The sequence below is a fragment of the Oncorhynchus kisutch genome, linkage group LG4 (assembly GCF_002021735.2).
Source record: "Oncorhynchus kisutch isolate 150728-3 linkage group LG4, Okis_V2, whole genome shotgun sequence".
Classification (NCBI taxonomy): Eukaryota; Metazoa; Chordata; class Actinopteri; order Salmoniformes; family Salmonidae; genus Oncorhynchus; species Oncorhynchus kisutch.
In genome coordinates this window covers 70,135,329-70,152,396 of record NC_034177.2, presented here as the reverse complement: position 1 = coordinate 70,152,396, position 17,068 = coordinate 70,135,329, and the positions used below count along the sequence as shown (strand labels likewise).

Below are 17,068 nucleotides of genomic sequence, written 5' to 3'. Positions count from 1 at the left end.
GAGTGCCCACCACCCTACTAAAGCCAAGGTTAGACTGGGGAGAGCAGAGTGCCCACCACCCTACTAAAGCCAAGGTTAGACTGGGGAGAGCAGAGTGCCCACCACCCTACTAAAGCCAAGGTTAGACTGGGGAGAGCAGAGTGCCAACCACCCTACTAAAGCCAAGGTTAGACTGGGGAGAGCAGAGTCCCCACCACCCTACTAAAGCCAAGGTTAGACTGGGGAGAGCAGAGTGCCCACCACCCTACTAAAGCCAAGGTTAGACTGGGGAGAGCAGAGTGCCCACACCCTACTAAAGCCAAGGTTAGACTGGGGAGAGCAGAGTGCCCACGAACCTACTAAAGCCAAGGTTAGACTGGGGAGAGCAGAGTGCCCACCACCCTACTAAAGCCAAGGTTAGACTGGGGAGAGCAGAGTGCCCACCACCCTACTAAAGCCAAGGTTAGACTGGGGAGAGCAGAGTCCCCACCACCCTACTAAAGCCAAGGTTAGACTGGGGAGAGCAGAGTGCCCACCACCCTACTAAAGCCAAGGTTAGACTGGGGAGAGCAGAGTGCCCACCACCCTACTAAAGCCAAGGTTAGACTGGGGAGAGCAGAGTGCCCACCACCCTACTAAAGCCAAGGTTAGACTGGGGAGAGCAGAGTGCCCACGACCCTACTAAAGCCAAGGTTAGACTGGGGAGAGCAGAGTGCCGACCACCCTACTAAAGCCAAGGTTAGACTGGGGAGAGCAGAGTGCCCACCACCCTACTAAAGCCAAGGTTAGACTGGGGAGAGCAGAGTGCCCACCACCCTACTAAAGCCAAGGTTAGACTGGGGAGAGCAGAGTGCCGACCACCCTACTAAAGCCAAGGTTAGACTGGGGAGAGCAGAGTGCCGATCACCCTACTAAAGCCAAGGTTAGACTGGGGAGAGCAGAGTGCCGACCACCCTACTAAAGCCAAGGTTAGACTGGGGAGAGCAGAGTGCCCACCACCCTACTAAAGCCAAGGTTAGACTGGGGAGAGCAGAGTGCCAACCACCCTACTAAAGCCAAGGTTAGACTGGGGAGAGCAGAGTCCCCACCACCCTACTAAAGCCAAGGTTAGACTGGGGAGAGCAGAGTGCCCACCACCCTACTAAAGCCAAGGTTAGACTGGGGAGAGCAGAGTGCCCACACCCTACTAAAGCCAAGGTTAGACTGGGGAGAGCAGAGTGCCCACCACCCTACTAAAGCCAAGGTTAGACTGGGGAGAGCAGAGTGCCCACCACCCTACTAAAGCCAAGGTTAGACTGGGGAGAGCAGAGTGCCGACCACCCTACTAAAGCCAAGGTTAGACTGGGGAGAGCAGAGTGCCCACCACCCTACTAAAGCCAAGGTTAGACTGGGGAGAGCTTAGTGCCCACCACCCTACTAAAGCCAAGGTTAGACTGGGGAGAGCAGAGTGCCCACCACCCTACTACTAAAGCCAAGGTTAGACTGGGGAGAGCAGAGTGCCCACCACCCTACTAAAGCCAAGGTTAGACTGGGGAGAGCAGAGTGCCCACCACCCTACTAAAGCCAAGGTTAGACTGGGGAGAGCAGAGTGCCCACCACCCTACTAAAGCCAAGGTTAGACTGGGGAGAGCAGAGTCCCCACCACCCTACTAAAGCCAAGGTTAGACTGGGGAGAGCAGAGTGCCCACCACCCTACTAAAGCCAAGGTTAGACTGGGGAGAGCAGAGTGCCCACCACCCTACTAAAGCCAAGGTTAGACTGGGGAGAGCAGAGTGCCCACCACCCTACTAAAGCCAAGGTTAGACTGGGGAGAGCAGAGTGCCCACCACCCTACTAAAGCCAAGGTTAGACTGGGGAGAGCAGAGTCCCCACCACCCTACTAAAGCCAAGGTTAGACTGGGGAGAGCAGAGTGCCCACCACCCTACTAAAGCCAAGGTTAGACTGGGAGAGCAGAGTGCCCACCACCCTACTAAAGCCAAGGTTAGACTGGGGAGAGCAGAGTGCCCACCACCCTACTAAAGCCAAGGTTAGACTGGGGAGAGCAGAGTGCCCACCACCCTACTAAAGCCAAGGTTAGACTGGGGAGAGCAGAGTGCCCACCACCCTACTAAAGCCAAGGTTAGACTGGGGAGAGCAGAGTGCCCACCACCCTACTAAAGCCAAGGTTAGACTGGGGAGAGCAGAGTGCCCACCACCCTACTAAAGCCAAGGTTAGACTGGGGAGAGCAGAGTGCCCACCACCCTACTAAAGCCAAGGTTAGACTGGGGAGAGCAGAGTCCCCACCACCCTACTAAAGCCAAGGTTAGACTGGGGAGAGCAGAGTGCCCACCACCCTACTAAAGCCAAGGTTAGACTGGGGAGAGCAGAGTGCCCACCACCCTACTAAAGCCAAGGTTAGACTGGGGAGAGCAGAGTGCCGACCACCCTACTAAAGCCAAGGTTAGACTGGGGAGAGCAGAGTGCCCACCACCCTACTAAAGCCAAGGTTAGACTGGGGAGAGCAGAGTGCCGACCTCCCTACTAAAGCCAAGGTTAGACTGGGGAGAGCAGAGTGCCCACCACCCTACTAAGCCAAGGTTAGACTGGGGAGAGCAGAGTGCCCACCACCCTACTAAAGCCAAGGTTAGACTGGGGAGAGCAGAGTGCCAACCACCCTACTAAAGCCAAGGTTAGACTGGGGAGAGCAGAGTCCCCACCACCCTACTAAAGCCAAGGTTAGACTGGGGAGAGCAGAGTGCCCACCACCCTACTAAAGCCAAGGTTAGACTGGGGAGAGCAGAGTGCCCACACCCTACTAAAGCCAAGGTTAGACTGGGGAGAGCAGAGTGCCCACCACCCTACTAAAGCCAAGGTTAGACTGGGGAGAGCAGAGTGCCCACCACCCTACTAAAGCCAAGGTTAGACTGGGGAGAGCAGAGTGCCCACCACCCTACTAAAGCCAAGGTTAGACTGGGGAGAGCAGAGTGCCGACCACCCTACTAAAGCCAAGGTTAGACTGGGGAGAGCAGAGTGACCACCACCCTACTAAAGCCAAGGTTAGACTGGGGAGAGCTTAGTGCCCACCACCCTACTAAAGCCAAGGTTAGACTGGGGAGAGCAGAGTGCCCACCACCCTACTACTAAAGCCAAGGTTAGACTGGGGAGAGCAGAGTGCCCACCACCCTACTAAAGCCAAGGTTAGACTGGGGAGAGCAGAGTGCCCACCACCCTACTAAAGCCAAGGTTAGACTGGGGAGAGCAGAGTGCCCACCACCCTACTAAAGCCAAGGTTAGACTGGGGAGAGCAGAGTGCCCACCACCCTACTAAAGCCAAGGTTAGACTGGGGAGAGCAGAGTGCCCACCACCCTACTAAAGCCAAGGTTAGACTGGGGAGAGCAGAGTGCCCACCACCCTACTAAAGCCAAGGTTAGACTGGGGAGAGCAGAGTGCCCACCACCCTACTAAAGCCAAGGTTAGACTGGGGAGAGCAGAGTCTCCACCACCCTACTAAAGCCAAGGTTAGACTGGGGAGAGCAGAGTGCCCACCACCCTACTAAAGCCAAGGTTAGACTGGGGAGAGCAGATTGCCAACCACCCTACTAAAGCCAAGGTTAGACTGGGGAGAGCAGAGTCCCCACCACCCTACTAAAGCCAAGGTTAGACTGGGGAGAGCAGAGTGCCCACCACCCTACTAAAGCCAAGGTTAGACTGGGGAGAGCAGAGTGCCCACACCCTACTAAAGCCAAGGTTAGACTGGGGAGAGCAGAGTGCCCACCACCCTACTAAAGCCAAGGTTAGACTGGGGAGAGCAGAGTGCCCACCACCCTACTAAAGCCAAGGTTAGATTGGGGAGAGCAGAGTGCCGACCACCCTTCTAAAGCCAAGGTTAGACTGGGGAGAGCAGAGTGCCCACCACCCTACTAAAGCCAAGGTTAGACTGGGGAGAGCAGAGTGCCCACCACCCTACTAAAGCCAAGGTTAGACTGGGGAGAGCAGAGTGCCCACCACCCTACTACTAAAGCCAAGGTTAGACTGGGGAGAGCAGAGTGCCCACCACCCTACTAAAGCCAAGGTTAGACTGGGGAGAGCAGAGTGCCCACCACCCTACTAAAGCCAAGGTTAGACTGGGGAGAGCAGAGTGCCCACCACCCTACTAAAGCCAAGGTTAGACTGGGGAGAGCAGAGTCCCCACCACCCTACTAAAGCCAAGGTTAGACTGGGGAGAGCAGAGTGCCCACCACCCTACTAAAGCCAAGGTTAGACTGGGGAGAGCAGAGTGCCCACCACCCTTCTAAAGCCAAGGTTAGACTGGGGAGAGCAGAGTGCCCACCACCCTACTAAAGCCAAGGTTAGACTGGGGAGAGCAGAGTGCCCACCACCCTACTAAAGCCAAGGTTAGACTGGGGAGAGCAGAGTGCCGACCACCCTACTAAAGCCAAGGTTAGACTGGGGAGAGCAGAGTGCCCACCACCCTACTAAAGCCAAGGTTAGACTGGGGAGAGCAGAGTCTCCACCACCCTACTAAAGCCAAGGTTAGACTGGGGAGAGCAGAGTGCCCACCACCCTACTAAAGCCAAGGTTAGACTGGGGAGAGCAGAGTGCCCACCACCCTACTAAAGCCAAGGTTAGACTGGGGAGAGCAGATTGCCAACCACCCTACTAAAGCCAAGGTTAGACTGGGGAGAGAAGAGTCCCCACCACCCTACTAAAGCCAAGGTTAGACTGGGGAGAGCAGAGTGCCCACCACCCTACTAAAGCCAAGGTTAGACTGGGGAGAGCAGAGTGCCCACACCCTACTAAAGCCAAGGTTAGACTGGGGAGAGCAGAGTGCCCACCACCCTACTAAAGCCAAGGTTAGACTGGGGAGAGCAGAGTGCCCACCACCCTACTAAAGCCAAGGTTAGATTGGGGAGAGCAGAGTGCCGACCACCCTTCTAAAGCCAAGGTTAGACTGGGGAGAGCAGAGTGCCCACCACCCTACTAAAGCCAAGGTTAGACTGGGGAGAGCAGAGTGCCCACCACCCTACTAAAGCCAAGGTTAGACTGGGGAGAGCAGAGTGCCCACCACCCTACTACTAAAGCCAAGGTTAGACTGGGGAGAGCAGAGTGCCCACCACCCTACTAAAGCCAAGGTTAGACTGGGGAGAGCAGAGTGCCCACCACCCTACTAAAGCCAAGGTTAGACTGGGGAGAGCAGAGTGCCCACCACCCTACTAAAGCCAAGGTTAGACTGGGGAGAGCAGAGTCCCCACCACCCTACTAAAGCCAAGGTTAGACTGGGGAGAGCAGAGTGCCCACCACCCTACTAAAGCCAAGGTTAGACTGGGGAGAGCAGAGTGCCCACCACCCTACTAAAGCCAAGGTTAGACTGGGGAGAGCAGAGTCTCCACCACCCTACTAAAGCCAAGGTTAGACTGGGGAGAGCAGAGTGCCCACCACCCTACTAAAGCCAAGGTTAGACTGGGGAGAGCAGAGTGCCCACCACCCTACTAAAGCCAAGGTTAGACTGGGGAGAGCAGATTGCCAACCACCCTACTAAAGCCAAGGTTAGACTGGGGAGAGCAGAGTGCCCACCACCCTACTAAAGCCAAGGTTAGACTGGGGAGAGCAGAGTGCCCACACCCTACTAAAGCCAAGGTTAGACTGGGGAGAGCAGAGTGCCCACCACCCTACTAAAGCCAAGGTTAGACTGGGGAGAGCAGAGTGCCCACCACCCTACTAAAGCCAAGGTTAGACTGGGGAGAGCAGAGTGCCCACCACCCTACTAAAGCCAAGGTTAGACTGGGGAGAGCAGAGTGCCCACCACCCTACTAAAGCCAAGGTTAGACTGGGGAGAGCAGAGTGCCCACCACCCTACTAAAGCCAAGGTTAGACTGGGGAGAGCAGAGTGCCGACCACCCTACTAAAGCCAAGGTTAGACTGGGGAGAGCAGAGTGCCCACCACCCTACTAAAGCCAAGGTTAGACTGGGGAGAGCAGAGTCTCCACCACCCTACTAAAGTCAAGGTTAGACTGGGGAGAGCAGAGTGCCCACCACCCTACTAAAGCCAAGGTTAGACTGGGGAGAGCAGAGTGCCCACCACCCTACTAAAGCCAAGGTTAGACTGGGGAGAGCAGATTGCCAACCACCCTACTAAAGCCAAGGTTAGACTGGGGAGAGCAGATTGCCAACCACCCTACTAAAGCCAAGGTTAGACTGGGGAGAGCAGAGTCCCCACCACCCTACTAAAGCCAAGGTTAGACTGGGGAGAGCAGAGTGCCCACCACCCTACTAAAGCCAAGGTTAGACTGGGGAGAGCAGAGTGCCCACACCCTACTAAAGCCAAGGTTAGACTGGGGAGAGCAGAGTGCCCACCACCCTACTAAAGCCAAGGTTAGACTGGGGAGAGCAGAGTGCCCACCACCCTACTAAAGCCAAGGTTAGATTGGGGAGAGCAGAGTGCCGACCACCCTTCTAAAGCCAAGGTTAGACTGGGGAGAGCAGAGTGCCCACCACCCTACTAAAGCCAAGGTTAGACTGGGGAGAGCAGAGTGCCCACCACCCTACTAAAGCCAAGGTTAGACTGGGGAGAGCAGAGTGCCCACAACCCTACTACTAAAGCCAAGGGTAGACTGGGGAGAGCAGAGTGCCCACCACCCTACTAAAGCCAAGGTTAGACTGGGGAGAGCAGAGTGCCCACCACCCTACTAAAGCCAAGGTTAGACTGGGGAGAGCAGAGTGCCCACCACCCTACTAAAGCCAAGGTTAGACTTGGGAGAGCAGAGTCCCCACCACCCTACTAAAGCCAAGGTTAGACTGGGGAGAGCAGAGTGCCCACCACCCTACTAAAGCCAAGGTTAGACTGGGGAGAGCAGAGTGCCCACCACCCTACTAAAGCCAAGGTTAGACTGGGGAGAGCAGAGTGCCCACCACCCTACTAAAGCCAAGGTTAGACTGGGGAGAGCAGAGTGCCCACCACCCTACTAAAGCCAAGGTTAGACTGGGGAGAGCAGAGTGCCGACCACCCTACTAAAGCCAAGGTTAGACTGGGGAGAGCAGAGTGCCCACCACCCTACTAAAGCCAAGGTTAGACTGGGGAGAGCAGAGTGCCCACCACCCTACTAAAGCCAAGGTTAGACTGGGGAGAGCAGAGTGCCCACCACCCTACTAAAGCCAAGGTTAGACTGGGGAGAGCAGAGTGCCCACCACCCTACTAAAGCCAAGGTTAGACTGGGGAGAGCAGAGTGCCCACCACCCTACTAAAGCCAAGGTTAGACTGGGGAGAGCAGAGTCCCCACCACCCTACTAAAGCCAAGGTTAGACTGGGGAGAGCAGAGTGCCCACCACCCTACTAAAGCCAAGGTTAGACTGGGGAGAGCAGAGTGCCCACCACCCTACTAAAGCCAAGGTTAGACTGGGGAGAGCAGAGTGCCCACCACCCTACTAAAGCCAAGGTTAGACTGGGGAGAGCAGAGTGCCGACCTCCCTACTAAAGCCAAGGTTAGACTGGGGAGAGCAGAGTGCCCACCACCCTACTAAAGCCAAGGTTAGACTGGGGAGAGCAGAGTGCCCACCACCCTACTAAAGCCAAGGTTAGACTGGGGAGAGCAGAGTGCCCACCACCCTACTAAAGCCAAGGTTAAACTGGGGAGAGCAGAGTGCCCACTACCCTACTAAAGCCAAGGTTAGACTGGGGAGAGCAGAGTGCCCACCACCCTACTAAAGCCAAGGTTAGACTGGGGAGAGCAGAGTGCCCACCACCCTACTAAAGCCAAGGTTAGACTGGGGAGAGCAGAGTGCCCACCACCCTACTAAAGCCAAGGTTAGACTGGGGAGAGCAGAGTGCCGACCTCCCTACTAAAGCCAAGGTTAGACTGGGGAGAGCAGAGTGCCCACCACCCTACTAAAGCCAAGGTTAGACTGGGGAGAGCAGAGTGCCCACCACCCTACTAAAGCCAAGGTTAGACTGGGGAGAGCAGAGTGCCCACCACCCTACTAAAGCCAAGGTTAGACTGGGGAGAGCAGAGTGCCGACCACCCTACTAAAGCCAAGGTTAGACTGGGGAGAGCAGAGTGCCGACCACCCCACTAAAGCCAGGGTTAGACTGGGGAGAGCAGAGTGCCGACCACCCTACTAAAGCCAAGGTTAGACTGGGGAGAGCAGAGTGCCCACCACCGTACTAAAGCCAAGGGTAGACTGGGGAGAGCAGTGTGCCCACCACCCTACTAAAGCCAAGGTTAGATTGGGGAGAGCAGAGTGCCGACCACCCTACTAAAGGCATCGTTAGACTGGGGAGAGCAGAGTGCCCACCACCTTACTAAAGCCAAGGTTAGACTGGGGAGAGCAGTGCCCACCACCCTACTAAAGCCAAGGTTAGACTGGGGAGAGCAGAGTGCCCACCACCCTGCTAAAGCCAAGGTTAGACTGGGGAGAGCAGATTGCCAACCACCGTACTAAAGCCAAGGTTAGACTGGGGAGAGCAGAGTGCCCACACCCTACTAAAGCCAAGGTTAGACTGGGGAGAGCAGAGTGCCGACCACCCTACTAAAGCCAAGGTTAGACTGGGGAGAGCAGAGTGCCCACCACCCTACTAAAGCCAAGGTTAGACTGGGGAGAGCAGAGTGCCCACCACCCTACTAAAGCCAAGGTTAGACTGGGGAGAGCAGAGTGCCCACCACCCTACTAAAGCCAAGGTTAGACTGGGGAGAGCAGAGTGCCCACCACCCTACTAAAGCCAAGGTTAGACTGGGGAGAGCAGAGTGCCCACCACCCTACTAAAGCCAAGGTTAGACTGGGGAGAGCAGAGTGCCCACCACCCTACTAAAGCCAAGGTTAGAATGGGGAGAGCAGAGTGCCCACCACCCTACTAAAGCCAAGGTTAGACTGGGGAGAGCAGAGTGCCCACCACCCTACTAAAGCCAAGGTTAGACTGGGGAGAGCAGAGTGCCCACCACCCTACTAAAGCCAAGGTTAGACTGGGGAGAGCAGAGTGCCCACCACCCTACTAAAGCCAAGGTTAGACTGGGGAGAGCAGAGTGCCGACCACCCTACTAAAGCCAAGGTTAGACTGGGGAGAGCAGAGTGCCCACCACCCTACTAAAGCCAAGGTTAGAATGGGGAGAGCAGAGTGCCCACCACCCTACTAAAGCCAAGGTTGAGACTGGGGAGAGCAGAGTGCCCACCACCCTCTTCTCTGCTACCGCTTCAATCACCCATCATCTTCGCACATGGATACGCTGACAGGCCAGGGGGGGATGTTGTTGACGTGAGGTTGGATTGGGCCATTTTCCACGGTAACAGTGCAGTAATTGGTCAAAATTATGAACCCGCTTTTATTTGGAACCTTTTATGCGCTAAAAGTGCAGGGATTTGTCAAAATTGCGAGCTCTCACATAATATGGGCGGATTGGTTGATTTTGCACTGAATTATGTGATTGCAGAATCCTGGAGGGACTGATTTAAGTTCCTTTGAACAGGGAATGGTAGTAGGAGGTACCAGGCACACCGGTTTGGGTCAAGAACTGCAACACAACTGGATTTTGATGCTCAACAGTTTCTGTCTGTATCAAGAATGGTCCACCAGCGAAATGACATCCAGCCAACTTGACGAAACAATGAGAAACATTGGAGGCAACATGGGCCAGCATCCCTGTGGAACACTTTCGACACCTTGTAGAGTCCATGCCCAGACTATTTGAGGCCGCTCTGAGGGCAAAGGGGGAGGTGGTCCTCAATATTAGGAAGGTGTTCTTAATTTTTGTTAACTCTGTAGATACATCACATTTTCTAGAAGGAGAAGGTAGATACTTTTGGTCATGTAGTGTATGTGGACACACGCTCGTCGAACATCTCAGTCCAAAATCATGGGCATTAATATGGAGTTGGTCCCCCTTTTGCAGCTATAACAGCCTCTACTCTTCTGGGCTTTCCACTAGATGTTGGAACATTGCAGGGGGACTTGCTTCCATTCAGCCACAATAGCATTAGTGAGGTCAGGCACAGATGTTGGGCGATTAGGCCTGGCTTACAGTCGGTGTTCCAATTCATCTCAAAGGTGTTCAATGGAGTTGAGGTCAGGGCTCTGTGCAGGCCAGTCAAGTTCTTCCACACCGTTCTCGATAAACCATTTATGTATGGACCTCGCTTGTGTACGGGGGCATTGTCATGCTGAAACAGGAAAGGGCCTTTCCCAAAGTGTTGCCACAAATTTGGAAGCACAGAATCGTCTGGAATGTCATTGTATGCTGTAGAGTTAAGATTTCCCTTCACTGGAGCTAAAGGGCCTAGCACAAACTATGAAAACAGCCCCAGACCATTATTCCTCCTCCACCAAACTTCACAGTTGGTACTATGCATTCGGGCAGGTAGCGTTCTCCTTGCATCCACCAAACCCAGATTCGTCCGTCGGACTGCCAGATGGTGAAGCGTGATTCACCACTCTATAATGTGTTTCTACGGCTCCAGATTCCAATGGCGGCAAGCTTTACACTACTCTAGCTGACTCTTTGCATTGCGCATGGTGATCTTAGGCTTGTGTGAGTCTGCTTGGCCATGGAAACCTCAACGACCAGTTCTTGTGCTGACATTGCTTCCAGAGGCAGATCGGAACTTGGTAGTGAATGTTGCAACCGAGGACAGATACATTTTACACGCTACGCTCTTCAGCACTCGGTGGTCCTGTGAGCAGTTGAGCCGTCGTTGCTCCTAGACGTTTCCACTTCACAATAACAACACTTATAGTTGAACGGGGCAGCTCTAGCAGTGCAGAAATTTGACAAAGTCACTTGTTAAAAGTCACTGAGCTCTTCAGTAAGGCCATTCTATTGCCAATGTTTGTCTATGGAGTTTGCATGGTTTGGTGCTTGATTTTATACACCTGTCAGCAACAGGTGTGGCTGAAATAGACGAATCCACTAATTTGAAGTGGTGTCCACATACTTTTGAATATATAGTCTACTACTGTATACACGGCACTGTGAAGAATAGGCTTCAGTCCGCTTTAACTTCATGCCATTTGTTCCACATGCCAACCTAGATTGAAACCAGACAAAGCTCTCTAATGACTAATAGATCATTTGAGAGAGGAAGAGGAGATTTGTCAAAACATACCAGTGCAGTAGCGAGCCATGTTTCCTTTTTTAGCTCGGGGTAAGATGCTTGAGTTGGCACAGGAGGAGTGTTCAGGCATTTAAATCATTCTGTGACTGCATGTGCACACACTTTTAGTTTGTAGGTGCGTCACGGCGTACGTAAGTACAACAGTAGTGAGGTCGTATATTTCCTTCCTTTAACTAGACTTTCGAGTGAAAGTTTGCTCAACAACCATGAAGAGCTCAACAAACATACATCACGTGTAGACTCTCTTTCTCAATCTCTAAGAGGAGTAGGTCATCAAGTCCTGGGTGATTCTGGTGAAGTGAAGCTAAATATTCAATAAACTCTGTCCTGCTTCTGTAAACAGAGTTGATATAAAGGAGGTCCAGATCAGGTCTGTTGTGTATAGTGGTAGTTGAGCTGGTATGTGCCCTGTATACACTGTGTGTGTGTGTGTGTGTGTGTGTGTGTGTGTGTGTGTGTGTGTGTGTGTGTGTGTGTGTGTGTGTGTGTGTGTGTGTGTGTGTGTGTGTGTGTGTGTGTGTACGTCTCCTTCTGTCTTCTTCTCCTGTTTGAGTTGATCTCTTCTCTCATTTAGGGGACTGGGAGTGCTACCCGCTGGACCCCACTGTGTGGCATGTAAGTGACCGAATCTATTGTTCTATCTGTTGAAGTGAGTGTGTGTTTGTGTCCGTCTATTTTCTTTTTTTTACAATGTGTGTCTTTATATGTAGTGTGTGTGGAGACAGATAGAGACAAAGAGAGAGACATAGGGAAAGAGGGGGTAATGTGTTTGCTCCCAGGTGGCTGATTGAATCAGTGTGTTGTTCACAGCATCCGGTGACATGGCAGCCATCCAAAGAGGGTGACCATCTAATTGGCCGAATCACCCTGAGCAAGAGGAGTGCTATGCCCAAAGAGGCCGGAGCACCGCTGGGGCTGAAGGTCAGAGCTCACACCAGACACAACCACACTGTGTGTGTACCTGACATGTAGCTGGTCTGTCTGTGTGTGTGTGTGTGTGTGTGTGTGTGTGTGTGTGTGTGTGTGTGTGTGTGTATGTGTGTGTGTGTGTGTACATGACTATGTTTGTGTGTGTGTGTTTTCTCAGGTGGTTGGGGGAAGGGTCACAGAGGCAGGTAGACTGGGAGCCTTCATCACTGTAGTCAAGAAGGGCAGTCTGGCCGACATCGTGGGACACCTTCGAGCAGGTATGCACAGAGGGTATGTGTGTGGTGTGTGTGTCAGTGGAGGTTAGTGGGAGGAGCTATAGTATGACGGGCTCATTGTAATGGCTAGAATGGAACAAATTCAAACATGTGGTTTCCATATGCTTGATGTGTTCAATACTGTTCCATTTATTTTATTCCATTCCAGCCATTACAATGAGCCCGTCCTCCTAAAGCTCACCCCACCAGCCTCCTCTGGCGTGTGTAAGTGTGAGTACACGCGTGTGTATGTGTGTAGGTTTAGAAGAATGACAGGTCATTGTGTATTTTCAGGGGATGAGGTTCTGCAGTGGAACGGCAAGATGTTGCCAGGAGCAACCCAGAAAGAAGTTTATAATATCATTCTCAATTCCCAAGCAGAACCTCAAGTGGAACTAGTGGTGTCCCGGCCCATTGGGTAAGTCAGGAATAAGAGACTCTTACCTTTGATGAAAAGACGGTGTACCCTGATAGATACTCTCTGATGAAGTCTCTGTCTGTATATTTAGTACTGGTGAGATAATGCTTAGGTTAGTCCATTGCCAATTTAGTTCACCCCCTTTCTTTCCAAGTTGTACGTTCATACACTTCCCCTCATGGATTTACAAGGAATGTACTGGTGTAAGAATTGGGGTGGAAACTCGCTTCAAACTATTCAAAACATCAATCCGGTGTTTTACATTTTTTTAAGGTCGAGTGAACGAGTGCACTTTGAGGAGAAGGGGATGAAACAGAATTGGTCTCAATTGATTTGAGTTTCATTGTTCACACACATCCACATACAGAACCAGTCCACAGTTTTGACACAAAACCAGCCTCCTCTGGAGGGGTTTTTCTTTATTTTTAATATTTTCTATATTGTAGAATAATTGCGAAGACATCAAAACGATGAATCATGTTGTAACTAAAACAAAGTGTTAAACAAACTCAAATGTATTTTAAAGTAGCCACCCTTTGCCTTGATGCCAGCTTTGCACTGTCTTGGCATTCTCTCTTGAGTTGGTGTCCTAACTTTTGACTGGTACTCTACATTTGGTTGTTATTTTGAACAGTTGTCTCTTTCTGACTTGTCTTGCTCCTTCCTAAAAAAAATATTTATTTCCAAACACTTGCGAAGGGTGTATAAAGTCTATCAGTAAGTAAAGCTACAGTATTGGAGTCCCCTTCCAAACCAAATTACCCAAGCCCCCCACCCCACCCCACACCAACCACCCCCACACCCTGTGACCATAGAGCTGAAGAATGCCCTAATTAGTAGATGCAATAATGGATTGTAAAAATGTTTACTGGGTTGTAACATTTTTGTTTATTTATCCTAGTCCTTTTACATTTACCCTACTCTTCCCTTCTGTTTTTACCTACCAATATGTTGCAGTCAAGGCAACGCTTAACAATGGTGTCTTTGGACTTGTGTTATACTGTCCTGTCAGATTGTAGTGTGACTTTGACTGATATGTCTCTTTGGTTGTTTACAGTGATATCCCAAGAATCCCAGACACGTCCCACCCTCCATTAGAATCTAGTAGGTATCTCCTCTGGTCTCTCTCTCTCTCTATCTCTCTCTCTCTCTCTCTCTCTCTCTCTCTCACACACTTTATCTCTCTCTCTTTATCTCACTGTCTCTCTGCATCTCTCTTTCTTTTCAAACCTAGTTGTTAGGGGTTTAACTGGGCGAGATGCGTCTTGTCTTATTTCTGCCCTCACAGCAGGTTCCAGTTCATTTGAGTCCCAGAAGATGGAGCGGCCATCTATATCGGTCATGTCCCCCACCAGTCCCAGTACACTTAGAGACCACCCACAGCTAATGCCTGGACAGCTTGCAGTGAGTATACACCAACAGGTGTGTGTGTGTGTGTGTGTGTGTGTGTGTGTGTGTGTGTGTGTGTGTGTGTGTGTGTGTGTGTGTGTGTGTGTGTGTGTGTGTGTGTGTGTGTGTGTGTGTGTGTACGCACCAAACATTTTGGATTATTATGTATTTGTATGTGATAGTAATCTGGTTTATGGTGATCATTTCCATTGTGTGCGTGTGTGTGCGTGTGTGTTTCTGTATGTGTTTGTGTGTGTGTTTTCAGGTACTGCCCGGACAACTTTTAGTGAGTCCATACCAAAGGATTGTCATGTATTATGTCATGTATCATCAGTGCAGATATTTGGGGTTGTGTTATATTTAAGCAATAAGGCCCGAGGGGGTGTGGTATACGGCCAATATACCACAGCTAAGGGCTGTATCCAGGCACTCCGCATTACGTCGTTGTAAGAGGAATTTAATTCCTATATGTTCATTTACCAATTCAATTATAACAAAGCAAAACACTTTGTCTGTTTCTAAGAATTTGTAAGATTCTTATTTGCATAAAATAGACAAGGATCAGTCTCAAAATTAATCAATTAGCATTTAACATAGGTTAAGGATTCCCTTTGCTTACTTTAGGCACACACATACATTCCTTCTTCCACAATGGTTATCATTTCCAATTACCCCTTATCCATGCTACATAACCTCTTTCTTATGAACTAACATTATTAATCAGATATAGTAAAACAGGGAAGAATTCAATTAGTTATAGTTAAAGGTATATATTGTTTAGTCATTATTCATTTTTCATAAAATTCATAACAGTCGTATATAAGAACAGCCCTTAACCGTGGTATATTGGCCATATACCACAATCTCCCGAGGTGCCTTATTGCTATTATAAACTGGTTACCAATATAATTTGAGCAGTAAAAATGTATGTTTTGTCATATTCGTGGTATACGGTCTGATACACCATGGCTGTCAGCCAATAAGCATTCAGGGCTCGAACCACCCAGTTTATAATTGTATATAGTCTGTAGCCTACATCATGCCTTTTAAGATGGGACTTTAAGATTGGCTCCTTCTGATCATGTATGTGTGTGTATCCATGTGTCTGTTCAGGTCAAGCTGTGGTATGATAAGGTGGGACACCAGCTGATTGTGAACGTGGTACAGGCTACAGAGCTGCCTCCCCGCCCGGATGGGCGTCCCAGAAACCCCTACGTCAAAATGTACTTCCTGCCAGACCGAAGGTACGTTAACAAGGTCTATCACTGACAGACTTTCACATAAGAGTCTGTAGACAGGAAGAAACCAACAACATGTTAACGTGTGTGTGTGTATTCTTGAGGGATCCTGCAAGTAAGCATTTCGCTGCACCGTTTATACCTGCTGTAAACTGTGTACGTGACAAATAATTGCTCATTTGATTTGATTTGGTGTGTGTGTGCACAGCGATAAGAGCAAGCGGAGGACTAAGACAGTGAAGAAGAGTGGAGAGCCAAAGTGGAACCAGACGTTTGTGTACTCCCACATCCACCGCAGAGACTTTCGCCAACACATGCTAGAGCTGACCATGTGGGACCAGCCTCGCTTACCTGACGAGAATAGCATGTTCATGGGAGAGGTACACACACACACACACACACACACAGACACACAGATACACAGACACACACAAGAATCAAATGAAATATTATTGGTTACATAGACATATTTAGCAGATGTAGCGAAATGCTTGTGTTCCTAGCTCCAACAGTGCAGTAATATCTAACAATTCACAACAATACACACACATCTAAAAGTAAAATAAAGGATTTAAGAAATATATAAATATTAGGATGAGCAAATGCCGAAATGGTATTGACTAAAATACAGTAGAATACAGTTACAGTGCATTCAGAAATGATTCAGACCCCTTGACTTTTCAACATTTTGTTACGTTACAGCCTTATTCTGAAATTAATTAAATAGTTTTTTCCCCCTCATCAATCTACACACAATAGCCCATAATGACAAAGCAAAAACAGGTTTTTAGAAATTTACATAAGTATTCAGACCCTTTACTCAGTACTTTGTTGAAGCACCTTTGGCAGCGATTACAGCATTGAGTCTTCTTGGGTATGACACTACAAGCCTGGCACACCTGTATTTGGGGAGATTCTCCCATTATTTTCTGCAGATCCTTTCATGCTCTATCACGTTGGTTGGTGCCTATTGGCAAACTCCAAGCGGGCTGTCATGTGCCTTTTACTGAAAGGCACATTGTACTGGCTTCCATCTGGCCACTCTATCATGAAGGCCTGATTGGTGGAGTACTGCAGAGATGGTTGTCCTTCTAGAAGGTTCTCCCATCTCCACTGATAAACTATGGAGCTCTGTCAGAGTGATCATCGGGTTCTTGGTCACCTCCCTGACAAAGATCTTCTCCCCCGATTACTCAGTTTGGCCGGGCAGACAGCTCTAGGAAGAGTCTTGGTGGTTCCAAACTTCTTCCATTTAAAAATGATGTAACACAACACAATGTGGAAGAATTCAAGGGGTCTGAATACTTTCTGAATGCACTGTGCATATGAAACGTGTAAAGCAGTATGTAAACATTATTAAAGTGTCTAGTGTTCCATTATTAAAGTGACCAGTGATTCTATGTCTATGTACATAGGGCAGCAGCCTCTAAGGTGCAGGGTTGACTAACCAAGTGGTAACCGGCTAGTGATGGCTAATTAACGGTCTGATGGCCTTGAGATAGAAGCTGTTTTTCAGTCTCTCGGTCCCCGCTTTGATGCACCTGTACTGACCTCGCCTTCTGGATGATAGCGGGATGAACAGGCCGTGGCTCGGGTCGTTGATGTCCTTGATGATCTTTCTTTCTGGCCTTCCTGTGACATCAGGTGCTGTAGGTGTCCAGGAGGGCAGGCAGTGTGCCCCCAGTGATTTTTTGGGCAGACCGTACCACCCTCTGGAGAGCCTAGTAGTTGCGTGTGGTGCAGTTGCCGAACCGACAGGATGCTTTCAATTGTGCATCTAG

At 50.4% G+C, this 17,068-nt stretch overlaps 1 protein-coding gene across 11 annotated transcripts in view; it reads left to right on the top strand.

The window, feature by feature from the left end:
- The window catches only part of LOC109906983 (regulating synaptic membrane exocytosis protein 1), an 80,055-nt gene that overhangs the window by 39,596 nt on the left and 23,391 nt on the right, over positions 1 to 17,068 (top strand). For 10 of the 11 annotated variants that reach the window (XM_031823533.1, XM_031823539.1, XM_031823535.1 and 7 more), the window contains exons 7-15: positions 11,633 to 11,673; positions 11,869 to 11,979; positions 12,146 to 12,245; positions 12,537 to 12,660; positions 13,718 to 13,764; positions 13,949 to 14,064; positions 14,315 to 14,335; positions 15,163 to 15,293; positions 15,496 to 15,667. In XM_031823533.1, the coding sequence (XP_031679393.1) occupies positions 11,633 to 11,673; positions 11,869 to 11,979; positions 12,146 to 12,245; positions 12,537 to 12,660; positions 13,718 to 13,764; positions 13,949 to 14,064; positions 14,315 to 14,335; positions 15,163 to 15,293; positions 15,496 to 15,667 (863 nt within the window). The remainder of the gene's footprint in view (positions 1 to 11,632; positions 11,674 to 11,868; positions 11,980 to 12,145; positions 12,246 to 12,536; positions 12,661 to 13,717; positions 13,765 to 13,948; positions 14,065 to 14,314; positions 14,336 to 15,162; positions 15,294 to 15,495; positions 15,668 to 17,068) is intronic. The other variant, XM_031823543.1, reaches the window with a different exon arrangement.